Genomic DNA, 17,569 nt, shown 5'->3' on the forward strand with positions numbered 1-17,569 from the left:
GTTAATTAAGTGCGTCGGGTGGGTTTTAAGGGAAACAAAGGGCGGCATTTAGTTAGCAATGAGATGCTTCGCTGTTGGACGATAAAAGCGCGGTGGCTCCCGAGGACTTATTCTCTGATCCACCTCTGAAGACTGTACACACACACACACACACACACACACACACATATATATATTATATAAAATATATATGTTATATATATATAATATATATGTATATATATATCCTCTCATTCCCTAATCCCACCACTTACCGTTTTTATTCCCTGTTCGTACTCTTCTATTCCCAGAAACATTCGCAGGAAACCTATCAAACCATCATGGAATTTTGGCTTCTCCTCATCTACCCCTTCAACCTCCATCTTTAACCGTACATCACTTTTCATCCAGCTCCCCCTAACTTCCTTAAAACTGAATTCACTTCTCTTGATTACAATAACAGCTACATTTTCTCCACCTAATTCTCCTGCCTAAGCTTATAATCTATCTTAACTGTTGCTTCAGCCACATAATGATCAGATATACCTCCAGCCACATCTCTTCCATCTGTTCTGGTAATAAATTATCAAGGAAACTTGGGGGTAAGCTTCTTTGGGAATCATGTATTTCCAGCAACAAACTCATTTTTATTGTCACATTACCACAGGAATCTCATTCTCATTAACACTGTCTCCTCCCTACTGGTCACATACCCCAGCATCCAAATCTACTTTGAGTTTGATGGCTCCATAGATTTCCTTTTCTGTCGTTGCTTGCAGACAATTGTAGTATGTAACAATACAAATGTCTCGTAATCTTTGTTTCCGTCTTATTTTTTTATTTGCTGTCTTTAAACTCTTTATTCTGGTAACATTCGATTTACATCAAGCATGTTAGTTTTAAAACTAAAGAAAGATCGCTATCTCATATTCATATATACACACAGATGTTTCAACAAAGATATCATAATGTAATCAAGGAAATGGTGTGTGTTTGTGTCTGTCTGTGAGAGAGAGAGAGAGAGAGAGAGAGAGAGAGAGAGAGAGAGAGAGAGAGAGAGAGAGAGAGAGAGAATATTTGTCCCCCATTAACATGCTTATCAATTTCTGAACACTGCAGTACTTGAGCGACGCTCTTCTGCTTTTCAAATGGCTCTGAATAAGAGGGATCTTTCAGCCTACCACATCCAATCAGTATTTTTAAACTCCCGCTAAAGCCTAATTCCCCCTTTTTTTTTCGGGAACGATTTTGGGGAGGTTTGGGAATAAAAAAAAAACGACGCATGACAGGTTGTCTTTACACAGCAATATAACCTTCAAAGTGATGTATATCGAGAGTTTCCCCCTCATATCCTTTCTCTCTCTCTCTCTCTCTCTCTCTCTCTCTCTCTCTCTCTCTCTCTCTCTCATCGATAACTGCTAGTCTAGCGCCCTGTAGTTTTGCGTTGCCTTCGTCCAAATTTATAGAATAATCAGTTAACGTCCATTCAATTGCTTCATTGGATTGAAGCCACTAGGGAGATTTGGGCAACAGGGATACTGTGATAAAACGGAGATAAAAGGAGAGAGCTAACATACACAAACACATACACACACAAACACACACACACACACAAACGCTGTCAAAGGAAAGAGCAGACGACGGAGATATCACGCGTCATCAAACGAATGTCAAAAGGCTTAGGAATCCTTGTGCATATTGGCAATGGAAACTGCTAAAAGGTTTAGTTTGGGGGAAATGGAAGGTGGAGGGGAGGGGGGGAGGTGGAGAGGGGAAGGGAGGGTAAGGATTTATTGGAATATCACTAGGAAAGAAAAGTACTCTGTGTGCAGATCCATCTCTGCCCAATATGCATATATATATATTTTTTTTCTGGTGAAAAGGGGGGTGGGAAAAAAACGACAATTTATATGCACCAAATGTACGCGGGCATGTACGCGAGTGAATATGAAAGCTTCATGGGAAAGGGGTCCCTTTTGTTTTTTTAAACAGTGTTGTACAAAACGATCTACTCACTGACGACGGTGAAGTTGATGATGGTGTTCTTGGTGGGCGACAACAGGTAGTCGACCCTGCACCTGTACTTGGCCTCATCACGGTCTTGGACGGGGTAGATCTCCAGGTAGGCACCGGGGGATTTCATGACTCCCCAGGAGTTGCTGGGCAGGAGCTGGAAGTAGGCCCTTCTTTCCAGCAGCCTCTCGTCGCTCCAGTGCTTGCCGCTCTCCGTCTCGCCGCCTCTGGCGTCGAAGCTGAAACGGAAGAGGGGAGATGCTGTGTTAAGTGCTGTGGCTTAAAATGTTCCTCTGTGGTCTTAGGTTAAATGTTTTGGTAAAGAGAACCTCTTGGGCTTTTAATTTTGGCTGCAACGGCTCTCAAGATAAGTGCTGAGCAGCCACTACCTACCTGAAATGTTTTGGTAAAGAGAACTGATTTCTTGGGTCGTTTTAATGGGCAATTTGATTTTAACAAAAGCTGCAACGAACTGATGCTGTAAGTGCTGTGGTGGCTTTGGTTAATGTTTCTCTAGCTTTGTTTTTGTTTTCTCAAGTAGGTACCTGAAATGTTTTGGTAAAGAGAACATAATCTTGATTTTTAATGGGCAATTTGATTTTTAACAAAAGCTGCAACGAAAAAGGGTGAGATGCTGTGTTATAGGATAATGTGCTGTGGCTTAGATTAATTTTTTCTTTTCTTTTTTCTGGGTCCACTGCTTCGAATGTCTTAGTAAAGGGAATTGATACATCATGGTCGTTTTGACAGGCATTTTCAATTTTAACAAAAGCATTTATTTGAGGGAAATGTACTGTGGCTGGGGTTAAGGTTCCTCTTCTCTTTTTTGTTTGGCTCTTACAAGCAGCCAGTACTTACAATGTCTTGGTAAAGGGAATTGATATATTTTGATTGGTACATTTTAATTGATACGTTTTAATAGGCATTTTGATTTTTAACTAAAGCTTCAAAAGACTACGGTATTTGTGGCTGATGTGCCGGGGCTAAGATTAAGGTTCCTCTGGCTCTCTTTGGCTCCACAGCTTAGAATGTCTTAGTAAAGAGAAATGATAAATCATGGTCGCTTTGATAAGTATTTTGATTTTTGGTCTTTGATAGGTATTTTGAGTTTTGGTCGCTTTGATAATTAGTATTTTGATTTTTAAGAAGTTTTAGAAGACTGCAGCATTTGAGGATAATGCGCTGGGGCTTAGATTAAGGTTCTTTGGCCTCTTTTTGGCTCCACTGCTTAGAATGTCTTAGTAAAGGAAACCAATACAAGCTTAGGTTAAAGTTCCTCTGGCCTCTTCTGGCTCGTAAGAACAGCCGGTGCTTGGAATATCACAGTAAAGGGAATTGAGAGACCTTGGTCTTTTTGACAGGCATCTGTATTCTTAACAAAAGCTTTAAAAGGCTACAGCATTTGAGGACAATGTTCTGAGGGTTTGGTGGAAGTTCCTTTGGCCTTTTTTGTTCGGCTTGTACAAGCAGCCAGTGCTTGGAGTGTCTTCAGTAAAGGGGATTGATGCATCATGGTCGTGTTGATAAGCACCTTAAGTTTTTTTTTTTTTTTGAGAGAAACTTTGAAAATAAAAGACCACTGCAATTCTTAGCTTTCTGTAAAGAAAACTATTGTGACGGCTTTGTCTGTCCGTCCGCACTTGTTCTGTCCACCCTCAGTTCTTAAAAACTACTCAGGCTAGAGGGCTGCAAATTGGTATGTTGATCATCCCCCCTCCAATCATCAAACATACCAAATTGCAGCCCTCTAGCCTCAGTAGTCTTTTATTTAAGGTTAGCCATAATCGTGCGTCTGGCAACGATATAGGACATGCCACCACCGGGCAGTGGTTAAAGTTTCACGGGCCGCAACTCATACAGCATTATACCGAGACCACCTAAAGATAGATCTGTTTTCGGTGGCCTTGATTATTCACTGTACAGAAAACTCGATTGTGCCGAAGAAACTTCGGCACATATTATACTTGTGTTTTTTTTTATTTAATTTAAACATCTTACCTTTCAAAAAAAATGTTAAAAAATAGTTCCCACCAGAAACGTTGAAAATAACTACTGTATTTCTTAAATTTTAGGCTAAGAGCATCTTAGCTTTCAGAAACAAAATATAAATAGACTGCTTTACTTTTCAGTTTAAACTGATCATCTTAGTTTCCACCAGAAATTCAAAAACTGCTTTATTTTTTCATTCAAAACAGACATTCTAATTTCCAGGGACTAATTAATTTTTTAATCCATGACGAACATCTTAGCTTCCAGCAACGCTATAAAACAAAAGACAACTGTATTTTTAATGTCCTTATTTATGCAGACATAAGAGAATAACACGTATACGCATACCATACGCTCTTTTAATTTTGAATAAAAACTACAAAAATGACTATAGTATTTTATAGTACACTTTCTTGAACCGCGAAAAAGATCGAGAGAATTGTTTTGCAAATTGAAAAAAAATATTCCTTTCCTTCAACCATCAATATTATTTGCTTCTTACTTAAGTGAAATAAATATTGTTTCCAGAAAGAACAAACATTTTCCCTTCATCGAGTCGATCTAATATCAATTATCGTATTCATGATAACCATCATTATAATTATTTGTTAGTATGATGGAAAGCAAGCATTCAGAATGGCACAGTCATATTTTATGAAAATATTAGCTAAGCGCTCTCTGCTGACGAAATCCAAAGTCGTAATCGATGACAGATAAATAGAATTTGAACGTTTACCTTACGTAATCTTCAGAGTCATTATTCCACAACTTTGTACATTTTCTTTCTTATGGGAGAGCTATTAATAATATTAATTTCCGACATTATTTTTTCATTTTTATTTTCATTTTAGATTTCTGTAAAAGAGAACTATTGTTCCGGCTTTGTCTGTCCGTCCGCACTTTATTCTGCCCGCCCTCAGATCTTAAAACTACCGAGGCTAGAGAGCTGCAAATTGGTATGTTGATCATCCACCCTCCAATAATCAAACATACCAAATTGCAGCCCTCTAGCCTCAGTAGGTTTTATTTTATTTAAGGTTAAACTTTGCCATAATCGTGCCTCTGGCAACGATATAGGATAGACCACCACCGGACCGTGGTTAAATTTTCATGGGCCGCGGCTCATACAGCATTATACCGAGACCACCGAAAGATAGATCTATTTTCGGTGGCCTTGATTATACGCTGTAGCATCTTTATAGAAAACTCGATTGCGCCGAAGAAACTTCGGAGCATTTTTTACTTGTTTGATTGGGAAGATACCTTTTGGTGCTCACACTGACTTCCAGATTATACCTCTGAGTATATTTGAAAATATATCATCTTTATGGCATCAAACATTTCTCTCAAGGACCGTGGCAGCTAAAACTGTGATCTTATCTAACGCAGGGTAATTATAAGCAATTATTGATAAAAAAAAAAACAATAATTCAGATAATTAGCAAGGGTCCACATCTCAGAGAAAATATGACGTAAAAATATTCTCCCAAAATATGTCGTAAAAATATCCTCTAAGCGTTAATATGAAGCCATTTATGCCTCGACAACTTGTATGCGCAATACACTGTGTTCGAGTTTGATACAAATACGCCAATTACCACTAATTGTTTACGTGAATTGACCCAGAAAATTTTCAATTACATATAATTGACCCACAAAATATTCAGCCGTAACTTGCTCCACCGACCTCGAAACGTTCCATTCGTCGGAGAAGCTGTGGAATGAAGCTCTTATTTGGCAACGCAGAATTTTTATCCGCACTTTCTTCTTTCCGCCCTCGGATCTTAAAAACTACTGAGGCTAGAGGGCTGCAAATTGGTATGCTGATCACCGACCCTCCAATCATCAATCATACCAAATTGCAGTCCTCTAGCCTCAGTAGTTTTGATTTTATTTAAGGTTAAAGTTAGTCATGATCGTGCTGACAAGGCAACTACACAGGCCACCACGGCCGGCTCAGCGTTTCATGGGCCGCGGCTCATACAGCATTATACTGAGACCACACCGAGATAGATCTATTTTCGATGGCCTTGATTAATCGCTATACAGAAAACTGATTGCGCCGAAGAAACTGGAGTATTTTTTACTAATTTATTTATCTTTTTGCTAAGAAACGATTTCTAAATTGATAGGCATGCGGCTAAAACTCAATACTAATTAACGTTTGTTTTATTGTCACTTTAGATAACGGCTTTAATCAGGCCTGAAGTCATTGCAGGAACGTAAAAATCCCCATAAACCTTCGCAATTGTAAAATTCGACATTTTCCCGATTCGGCAGGACCTGTCAAAATTCACGACGCAAATTTACACTTTAGCCTCGCATAAGATACACTCGTAAGTCAGCCCTGAACTTAGCCCAAAGTGTGATTATTAGGAGATAAAATAACACGCTTTCCTCCTATTTGTTCAGCTTATGTTTCCGCGAAAACAAATTCTGCGCAATTCTGGGTTAAATAGGAGATGGCGGTTTTCTCGCCAGCGCGCACGGGGCTTCGGCTTTCCGCGAGAACATCCCCAATAAATGTCTTCCAAGAGAGATGACACTTTTCAGGGGAAAGCGCTGCTTCAGAGTGCGTTTGTGCGTTGCTGGAGCCAAGAAACGTTGGCGTGTATACTCTATGGACGAGCGAGTCCATGTTCTTCTGCAAATTTACTTCACAAACGATGCACTGTTGCGTAGTTTTGCGACAATTATTGCGCCGAGCTGATGGTTGGATCACGGCTCTCGTCCGCATAACCAGTCAAGTTTTATGCCATACATTGTGAAAGCCATTCCCTAGTGAAAAATAAATGTTATAACGAGGTCTGCTTTTATGCCTTTTTTTTTAATGGCAATTTTTTTTATAAGTGGCAACCTTGGAGCTCTCAACTTCACGTCATTTGAAAAGGTGAATAATGATTCGATTAGGCTTGCACTATACATTATATATATATATATATATATATATATATATATATATATATATATATATATATAATGTGTGTGTAACGTGTGTGTGTGTATGTTCATATATATACATATAAATGTGTTTGTGTTTGTTTGTATATATATATATATATATATATATATATATATATATATATATATATATATATATATATATATATATATATATATACACATATACACACACACAAACATTCGTTGTAATTCGCAATTAAGCTGGTAACATTGTCAATTACATTCTAGATAAAAAAACAAACATACAAAAACAAGTTCTGACCACAAATAAAATATATATATATATATATATATATATATATATATATATATATATATATATATAAATATATATATATATAAACACCAAAGCAGTGAACATATATATAAAAAAATAGCTCTCACAAAGAAAGAAAGGAAGAAAAAGAGAGAAAATCTCGCTGGTAGAATAAATTCCTCCTACCTCGGCGTATCGCTCTTCTTCTTCTTTCGCTCCCGAAAATTTTACCCTTACGTATTCTAATATATTCACTTTGGCGAAGATTTCCCGAAACACAGAACCCGGCCAGATTTGAAATTCACCTTCTTTCTTTATTTCTTTCTCTCTCCTTCATGGGGAGGGGAGGAGTTGCTTTTACTGCAGCTCGTTTCTCTCTCTCTGCTCTCTCTTTCTCTCTCTCTCTCTCTCTTGTGTGAGATTGAAATCTGTGTGTGTGTGGTTTGTGTGAAATTGAAATCTGTGTGTGTGTGTGTGGTTTGTGTGAAATTGAAATCTCTCTCTCTCTCTCTCTGTGTGTGAGTTTGTGTGAAATTGAAATGCCCTCTCACTTCGTGGTTTGTGTGAAATTCAAATGTTTCTCTCTCTCTCTCTCTTCTCTCTCTCTCTCTGTTTATCTCTCTCTCTCTCACTCACAGTCTATGTGAAATTGAAATGTTTATCTCTCTCTCTGTGGTTTTGTGGTTTGAAATTGAAATGGCTTCTCTTTCTCTCTCTTTGTGTTAAAACTATAAATGTTTCTCTCTCTCTCTCTCTCTCTCTCTCTCTCTCTCTCTCTCTCTCTCTCTCTCTCTCTCTCTCTCTCTCTCTCTCCTCTCTTCCTGGCCCCTCCCACGCTCGCGAACGTATTTCGGGAATTGTTATTTGACTGCTCGCTTTTTTGACAAGTCAATACGTATTCGCAAATGGCCGGATTTGTTTCTCTTTGGCAAACGGCGCGTGTATGTGTGTGTGTGTGTGTGTTGTTTGTTTGTTCGCGTCTGCGCGTCTGGGAATGAGCGTTCTTATTTCCTTGTTTTTTTTTTTTTCCTGTTATTACCGTTATTCTCGTTCTTCCTTACTATTATCACTCACTATGAGTGTAAATTCAGCCGTGTTTTTGTGACAGTATTATTATTATTATTATTATTATTATTATTATTATTATTATTTCGAGAACAAGCTGCAAGGGTTGTTCATTTGTTTAAAATGCTTCATCAGGATAAAATGGCTATATGGGAAAAGCAAAAAAACGAAAAAAAGAAATAAATGCCCAAAACTAAAAAATATACACACCCCCCAAAAATATAATGTAACATGGCTAAATAAAGTAAACAAACAAACAAATAGATAAATAAATAAAGACTGTAGAGGGTCAAGAAATAGAAGCTATGGCACAACCCAGTGCTACAGAATAGTGGCTACTTGGTTACCAGCCAGCTTTAAGCAACGAAATTTATTACCAGGGGACCGAAAGAGACGCTAAGATTTCCAGGTTAATATGTGAAACAACAAGTAAAAAATGCGCCGGAGTTTCTTCGGCGCAATCGAGTTTTCTGTACAGCTGCCACAGCGTATAATCAAGGCCACCGAAAATAGATCTATCTTTCGGTGGTCTCAGTATAATACTGTATGAGTCGCGGCCCATGAAATTCTCAGCCGCCCGCGGTGGCTGGCCTGTCTTATACCGTTGCCAGAAGCACGATTATGGCTAACTTTAACCTTAAATAAAATTAAAACTACTGAGACTAGAGGGCTGCAATTTGGTATGTATGATGATTGGAGGGTGGACGATCGACATAACAATTTGCAGCCCTCTAGCCTCAGTAGTTTTAAAGATCTGAGGGCGGCCAAAAAAAAGTGCGGCTGGACAGACAAAGTCGGCACAATAGTTTTCTTTTACAGAAAACTAAAAATGAAAAGCTGGTTTGCTGAGAGAGGGGCAAAATATCCACAAGTGCTGTCATCTTTAAACTCTATAAAGTTCAGTGTTGTCTCTCAGTCAGTAGGTAGTGTCATTTCATCTTTCCCTTACAAAAATGAGTATGTTTCTCAATCAACAGATACAAAAATAAGTAATGTTTCTCAATTAACAAATACAAAAATGAGTAATGTTCCTAAATTAACAGATACAAAAAGAGTAATGTTTCTCAGTCAACAGATATAAAAATTATTAATGTTTCTCAATTAACAGATGCAAAATGAGTAATGTTTCAATCAACAGATGCAAATATGATCAATGTTTCTCAATGAACAGATACAAAATGAGTAATGTTTCTCAATCAACAGATACAAACATGAGTAATGTTTCTCAATCAACATATACACAAGTGGGTATGGCCTTAGTCAACAAATAGAAAAATGAGTAATGTTTTTCTCGTTCAACAGATACAAAAATGAGTAATGTTTCTCAGTCAACAAATACAAAAATGGATAATGTTTCTTAGTCAATAGAAAGTGTGCTTTTGCACCGTCACCTCATAAAAAAAATCGAGTGTGTTATTGCATCAACGTCTAGAGAAAGTGTGCCCTCATCTACACCTCACAAAGCTCAGTATTGATTCTCAGTCAGCAGAAACTATGTTCGTACTGCTTCTCATAAAGATGAGTATCACAATACCCTGGAGAGTGAAAGCAACAAAGGAGAAAAAGAGGAATGAAAAGATGAAGAGACGAATAATGCGCGAGGGAGACGAGGATAAAAGAAAACTGTTTCATCCTTAAAAAGGAATTTGATTGAATTATCGATGCTAATCTGTAAATGGATTCCCATTTATACTTTTGGATGAAAATGCGCTACTCGATATTCTGTTAGTATCACCACCCCATTCTGTCTCCCTGACCAGGATATATATATATATATATATATATATATATATATATATATATATATATATATATATATATATATATATATATATATATATATATTATATCTGTTTGTACAGATTTCCTTTCATTATTTTGGATTTGGTCTGTTTTTGAGATAGTTTGGTGGAAATTTTTAATGTGTTTCTGCACAGTAGTGTACCACAGATCACAATTATTATTATTATTATTATTATTATTATTATTATTATTCAATACAAGCGTGCATTTATTTAGAATAACCTAGAGGCCTTGAACTTACTAATCAGCCTTCATGTGGAGAAAAGAGAAAAAGTTAAACTGGTCTGAAAAAATAAATATATAAATGAATAAATCACGTAAAAAATGAATAAAACAAAATAAAACAAAATATTAAGAATAAATGTATATCTAACAAATTAAAACTAGTCCCCCTTGTTTGAAAATATATATTTATATATATTTATATGTATAAAATTAGTGTAAAATTTTTTCCCAGCAATTGTTGACTACGGAAGGAATTTCTAATTCCTGAACATGAAAACCGAATTTTTGTTAATGAATTTTCAGTTAACGAATTTTCAGAAACGGAAAATTAGAGGGAATCTGCGGACGGTATATATGTAATGTAATTTGCAGTTATCTAAAATGGAATGTGATATGATATTGCCAAAAAAAAGCGCAATTTACTTTTAATAAAGATGGAAGAAAATTCCCAGCGTTGAATCTCCTTTGAAATATGATACAAAAGACAAGAATATTAGCTAAACACACACACACGCACAGAGAGAGAGAGAGAGAGAGAGAGAGAGAGAGAGAGAGAGAGAGAGAGAGAGAGAGAGAGAGAGGAGAGAGAAAGCCTGTTTCTTTAATTTCAATAGCATAGCGTGAAAAAGGCAGACAAAGACTATGAGAGAGAGAGAGAGAGAGAGAGAGAGAGAGAGAGAGAGAGAGAGAGAGAGAGAGAGAGAGAGACTTCTTTCATTTCAACAGGGAAGCGTGAAACAGGCAGACAAAGACTAAGAGAGAGAGAGAGAGAGAGAGACTTGTTTAATTTCAATAGGAAAGAGTGAAAGAGGCAAAACAAATTGAATAATGGAGAGAGAGAGAGAGAGAGAGAGAGAGAGAGAGAGAGAGAGAGAGAGAGAGAGAGAGAGAGCGTCTTAAACTTAAGCAAAATATGGTAGATTACAGACACGAAAATCATTGAATTTGAATGAAAACTCAAATCTTAAAGCTTTACAAAGAAAAAGAAATGACGTGGTTGATACAATCAGAGAGAGAGAGAGAGAGAGAGAGAGAGAGAGAGAGAGAGAGAGAGAGAGAGAGAGAGAGAGAGAGAGAGATTTTAGCCTGCAGCAACAGGCGGTATTATGTAATGTGTAGGTTTTACACAGAAAGAGTGCATGACTTTTAAAAATATTTTACTGACATGAAAGTTACGTTCAAATTCCAATTAAAGTTTAGACATTGTTTAATACTTTTAGGATTCTGAAATAACAAGTAAAAAAGGCGCAGAAGTTTCCTCGGCGCAATCGAGTTTTCTGTACAGTGTATCATCAAGGCCACCGAAAACAGATCTCTCTTTCGGCGGTCTCGGTATAATGCTGTATGAGCCGCGGTCCATGAAACATTAACCACGGCCCGGTGGTGGCCTATCCTATATAGCTGCCAGAAGCACGATCATGGCTAACTGTAACCTTAAATAAAATCAAAACTACTGAAGCTAGAGGGCTGCAATTTGGTATGTTTGATGATTGGAGGGTGGATGATCAACATACCAATTTGCAGCCCTCTAGCCTCAGTAGTTTTTAAGATCTGACGACGGAGAGAAAAGTGCGGACGGACAGACAAAGCGGGAACAATAGTTTTCTTTTACAGAAAACTAAAAGTGGATTCCGATTGAAAAGGTCTGTGATCATCACTTGAAATTTCGGTAACTGTCTTACACTAATATGTTCCAAGTCTTAAGTATGACGTAATATGAAATAATAAAACGTAAGGGATTTTTATGCTCATAAAAAAATGAATGTCAGAGACTTTACTGTTACCGATTAACGCAACTTATTTTTGCTAAAGGGGACTATCATGTCTAATGACAAAGTAAAGGAAATTGTGCATAATAATAATAATAATAATAATAATAATAATTTGTCGGACCAAATCTTTTCATCTGACTGTGTCCTTTATTCATGTCATCTCAGAACCAATAAAATGTAAAATGGAAAGATTTCTCTAAAATTCTCTCACAAAAATCATCGCCTAGTCATTCCTTTACATACTTACGAACATACATGCATACATACATACACACACACATATATATATATACACACACACACACAAAAACATACACGTACATAAAGTTAAAAATATTTCCCCCGCCTCCTGAGTAACTCACCACCTCGTGATTTCTTTTCATTTTGTTTCTCGCAGAGAAAAAATCCGACTAAAAGGGTAATAGTATTTGCAGGATAATGATCCTCTAATGAGGCAGTCAAGACTGACTTAGCCTTTGATATAGTCACTGAAGAAAATGAATTCCTTTTTAGTGGGAGAAAACGAGGGTGTGGGAATTAAAGGTCGCGCTCTTGCGAGGCGAAAACAGGCGAGCTGCGAAGTAGATGAGGTAAAAAAGGCTCAGTAAAATAAGAGGATGGAAAATATATGAGTGGCTGGAGAAGACTTGGGGAAAGCGTGAGGAAGGGGAGAGGGGAGAAGGTAAAAGACTTGTGAAATAAGAGGAAAACTGTGAGAGGGTAGAAAATATTTTACGGATTGAGAGGAAATTTAAGAGGAGAAGACCTGTGAAATAATAAGAAAAATATGAGACCTGTGAAATAATAAGAAAATATTTCACAAATCGAGAAGAAATTTAAAAAGGTGGAGAAGACTTGTAAAATAAAATGAAAACTATGAAAGGGTAGAAGAGACTTGTAAAATAAGAATAATAGGAAGTGGTAAAGACTTGTAAGATAAGAGGAAAAAGATTAGCGAGTAGAAAAGACTTGAAAAATACACGAAAAAAATAGGAAGTGGACATGACTCGAAAAACAAGATTACAAATATTAGTTAAAAGGCTTAAAAATAGGAAGGTAATACGGTTAGAAAAGACTTGACACAATATGAAGAAGGAAGAGATTTGTAGGCAGAGAATGCCTTAAAAATAAGAAGAAGAAATGAGGTGGAAAATACTTCTAAATAAGAAAATATGCGTTAACAAAAAGAAAATAGAAAAAAATTAGGTGGAAAATTCTAAATAAGAAAATATGCTTAACAAAAAGAAAATAGAAAAATATGCGTTAACAAAAAGAAAATAGCAGTAAATGTAGTTTGAAATGGCTTAAAATGGAAGTAAAAATAGAAAAGACTTCGAGAAATGATAAGGAAAATATAATTCGGTGGAATAACTTGAAACACAAAAAAAAAAAAAAATTACGAGAAAAATGGACAGGTAACGAAGATCTCAGCAAAAATAGGAATGACAAGTTAAAGACGGGTACAAGAATATTAGAAAACGTAAAAAAAAAAAAAAAGCAATATTAGGCTGCACGTGTTTCTGAAATCTTTAATTTTCGAGGAGCCACGGAATAATTTAGGAAGGGCAAAATCATGAAGAAAGCGTAAGGCAGCAAAAAAAAAAAAAAAAAATTAAAAAAAAAAAAAAGTACGACGTATTACTATGAAACCGAGAAGTAACTTGGAAACCAGGGGCGGCGTGCACAGACTTTCAGAAGGGCAGGAAAAAAGTGGCACTCCCTTAGTGTTTGAAAATGAAATCTCCCATGTTTTATATGCTACAATTATTATATAATATAATAATACATTACAGAAATTTTTATCAACATTAGCTGCTTTAACATGAACTGTTTCCACTGTAGGATTTTCAAGATAGTATTATCAGTCAACCTATGTATAATATGATCCAATTATTATTTCTGACAGGGAGGGCACCTTAGCTATGAAGAAGGGAAAGGGCAGGGGCTCAAGCCCCCCACCCTCCTTGTGCACGCCCCTTTTGGAAACCTTAAGATTTCAAGAAGACAGAAGCAAACGTAAGATTCAAAAAAAGCAGCAAAAATAATCTGAGAAGTGGTTATCAAAACTGATTTGACAAAGCTACAAAGGAAATTTGATTTATGAGAACCAAAATTTGGTTGGAAAGTGATTAACCTGACAAGATTACTCAGAAAAATTAAATGGGAGGTAAGTGATATGAAGCTGAGAAGGTTGCCATAAAAATGGCAATGGAAAAATTGTCGGAAAGATTTATACCATAAGGCTGCAAATGAAAATTAAATTGAAGAGAAGTGACGGAAATTAAGCCCAGAAAACAAAAAGATTATAAAATATATATCAAGAAAACTCAGTTGTAAAGCCGAAAAGGAGATGAAAATGAGAGAAACATGATGAAAACTGAGACGTAAATTCAAAATAAAGATAAAACACTGAAGTTGAGAAGCCAGCAGAGAAAATAAAATGCAAAAACATCTGCAGAGTAATGAAGATCTGGAAAAGCGCAACCACTCTCTCTTTCTCTCTCTCTCTCTCTCTCTCTCTCGCGCGCGCGCGTTTTACTACCCAGTGCGCACGCGTCAGGAGCGCCTAATCAAATTGATTAATTCCTTTTGAGTCTTGAAAAGAAACACGAATGAAATTAGCGCTTCCAAAAGACGTTTTCAAAAGACTTTTTCTTTTTATTTATTCTTTTTCTTTCCTGCCGTAATCCGTATTCATGAGGATTAGTATGAGGAGAGTATGAAGCCAGTACGAAGCCTTATTAGTATGAGGAGAGTATGACGTCGGTACGAAGCCTTATTAGTATGAGGAGAGTATGATGCCTAGTATGAGGAGAGTACGAAGCCAGTACGAAGCCTTATTAGTATAAGGGAGTATGATGCCTAGTACGAAGCCGGTGCGAAGCCTTATTAGTATGAGGACAGTATGAAGCAGTATGCCGGTACGAAGCCTTATTAGTATGAGAGTATGAAGCAATATGAAGCCAGTACCCTTATTAGTATGAGGAGAGTATGAAGTCAGCACGAAGCCATTAGTATGAGGAGAGTATGAACCTAATATGAAGCCAGTATGAAGCCTTATTAGTGTGAGGAGAGTATGAAGCCAGTACGCAAGCCTTATTAGTATGAGGAGAGTATGACGCCAGTTTATTAAAGTATGACGCCAGTACGAAGCTTTATTAGTATGAGGAAAGTATGCCGCCAGCACGAGCTTTATTAGTATGAGGAGTGTATGAAGCCGTTACGAAGCCTTCTGACTCCAGGCTACGCTACTCACGGCAGTCGGTATTTATGCTTCCCTAATTACATGTCGCTCCATACCTCTGTTGAGATTAAAATCTCATCCTTTGGTTTCCCCTTGGCATAATTATGGGTAAAAATAAATATGGTGATTAATATTATGTTATTATTTTCCTTTCACATTTCATCTATACAAAATTTAATCTCATGGTATCCCTTCGTAAGGGATTTGAGCGTGTGTGTGTTTTTTTTTATTTACCATAAGGTCCAAGATTATTTTTTACTACCTACTTTCAATTGGTGTGGAGTTTAGGAATATACCTTTTGCCATGGAAGTTTCATGGGTCCTGCTAAATTATTATTATTATTATTTATTATTATTATATTCCTGGCAATCTACCGTTGAGAAGTCGGATAAGCTCCATTTAAAGATATCCCATTTAGTACTCCCTTTCTCTCTCTCTCTCTCTCTCTCTCTCTCTCTCTCTCTCTCTCTCTCTCTCTCTCTCTCTCTATATATATATATATATATATATATATATATATATATATATATATATATATGTATATATGTGTGTGTGTGTGTGTGTGTGTTTGTTTGTACAAATAAAAACTCGATACTGATTACGAATTATATTATCCACAAAAACGCGACTAAAAAAAAATTATGAGTTCTAAGATAGCAAATGAATATCCACCACTAACCAGTAAGGAAAAAACTTAAGGAACAAAAAAATAATAAAATGAATTACGAAACAATAAGAAAACTCAAATAAAAGATGCACACAGCAACAGGACCTGGGTTTATACTACAGTAAGTTCTGCTTCGCACGCTGCGCAAAACGAGAACCCAAGGCCATGTGTAATCTCGACACGTTCTTCCCAAGAAAAAGTCAAAAGTTTCGGTAATTGCTTCCTAATGTGAAGCTATCGTTTAATTGCCGCTGGCGTTCCCGATGGCTTGGTTTTCCGGAACGCTTGTTTTAGAGGAACTGGGACGAACGTTTGTGCGAAAGGACAGTTATTCTGAGAGGAACGTTGGTTTTACTGAACGATTGTGTTACAGGGACGTTGGTCTGAGGGACGAACGTTCTTGTGAAAGAAACGCTATTCTGTGAGGAACTTAGGTTTTCCTGAACGTTTATGTTACAGGAAAGTTTGTGAGATGAACGTTGGTCTGAGAGGAACGTTTTCAGTTTTCCCCTCTGCTTCATAATTCTAAGTGGAAATTTTTTTGGTTTCTCGGTAAGAGAATCATTTTAACAGGTTGGTCTTGTGAAACGTTTGAATTTTTTTGCCTGTGCCACTAAACTACAACTTATACACTTCTGTATTACAGAAAACTATTTCTCGTAGGTTGCTTTTGTAAAACGTTTGTGAAAGTGAAACGTTTTTTGTGAAATATTGTTGGTTGTGCGAGCAAGTTGGTTTGCCAGTTAGAGAATGACTCCTAATGGGTTGGTTTAAGAACACTCGAATGTTACATTTCTGCTTTGAAATTGCAACTGGAATGTTGATTTGTACGCAGGAGAAAGATAATCTGTAAATAATCTTAAATACGAGAAAAGCAAGAGGAGCAATTACTGAGGAAAATCTTTTGGGGATTGGTTATTGTGAATCAATTATGCATACACTTCTGAGTTTGAGATATTTTTGCAATTGTGAAAAATATACATATTCATTGGAAAAAGAAGTCACATATACTATACTGCAAGTATTGTATTCAATCTTGTTATTATATTAATCACTGTCTGTTTCCATTTTTTTTTGTGTGTTTGCAGGAAGGGTGGTTGAGGAATAAAGCTTAATATCATAATATATAGAATAGATTCTGTTATTATACGTTTTCTTCCCACAGACAGAGAGACAGACAGACATCCTTTCTATACTCAGAAAACGGCATCATCAAAGCTTGTTAAATCATCTAAGCATCAACAAGCAAAACCTTCAATTAAACGTAAAAATTAACTCGAAAAATATATAACCACATACCTACAAATAAACCACTCGATAACTGTAACCCAAACCCACATTCTCTTGTTATCATGAAATAGTCATTTGCTTTGCCACGAGAAAAATGAAAAACACACGCACATACACACACACACACACACCTCTGCTTCGTAACGTGAGAGAATGTGCCAGTGGACATTATAAAAGCTCCCCTTCCTCACCCCCCCCCCTCTCTCTCTCTCTCTCTCTCTCTCTCTATGCGGGGTAATGCGCAAAAAAAATGTGACGGCGGTCACATAAATAAAATATAATTCAACTCTTTTACGGCTTC

General features: G+C 36.7%; 1 protein-coding gene across 2 annotated transcripts in view; it reads right to left on the reverse strand.

Annotated features, from left to right (window-relative positions):
- The window catches only part of LOC136845373 (nephrin-like), a 1,223,962-nt gene that overhangs the window by 341,062 nt on the left and 865,331 nt on the right, over window positions 1-17,569 (reverse strand). For both annotated transcript variants that reach the window (XM_067115676.1, XM_067115641.1), the window contains exon 3: window positions 1,996-2,231. In XM_067115676.1, the coding sequence (XP_066971777.1) occupies window positions 1,996-2,231 (236 nt within the window). The remainder of the gene's footprint in view (window positions 1-1,995; window positions 2,232-17,569) is intronic.

Source organism: Macrobrachium rosenbergii, chromosome 1 (genome assembly GCF_040412425.1).
Source record: "Macrobrachium rosenbergii isolate ZJJX-2024 chromosome 1, ASM4041242v1, whole genome shotgun sequence".
NCBI lineage: Eukaryota > Metazoa > Arthropoda > Malacostraca > Decapoda > Palaemonidae > Macrobrachium > Macrobrachium rosenbergii.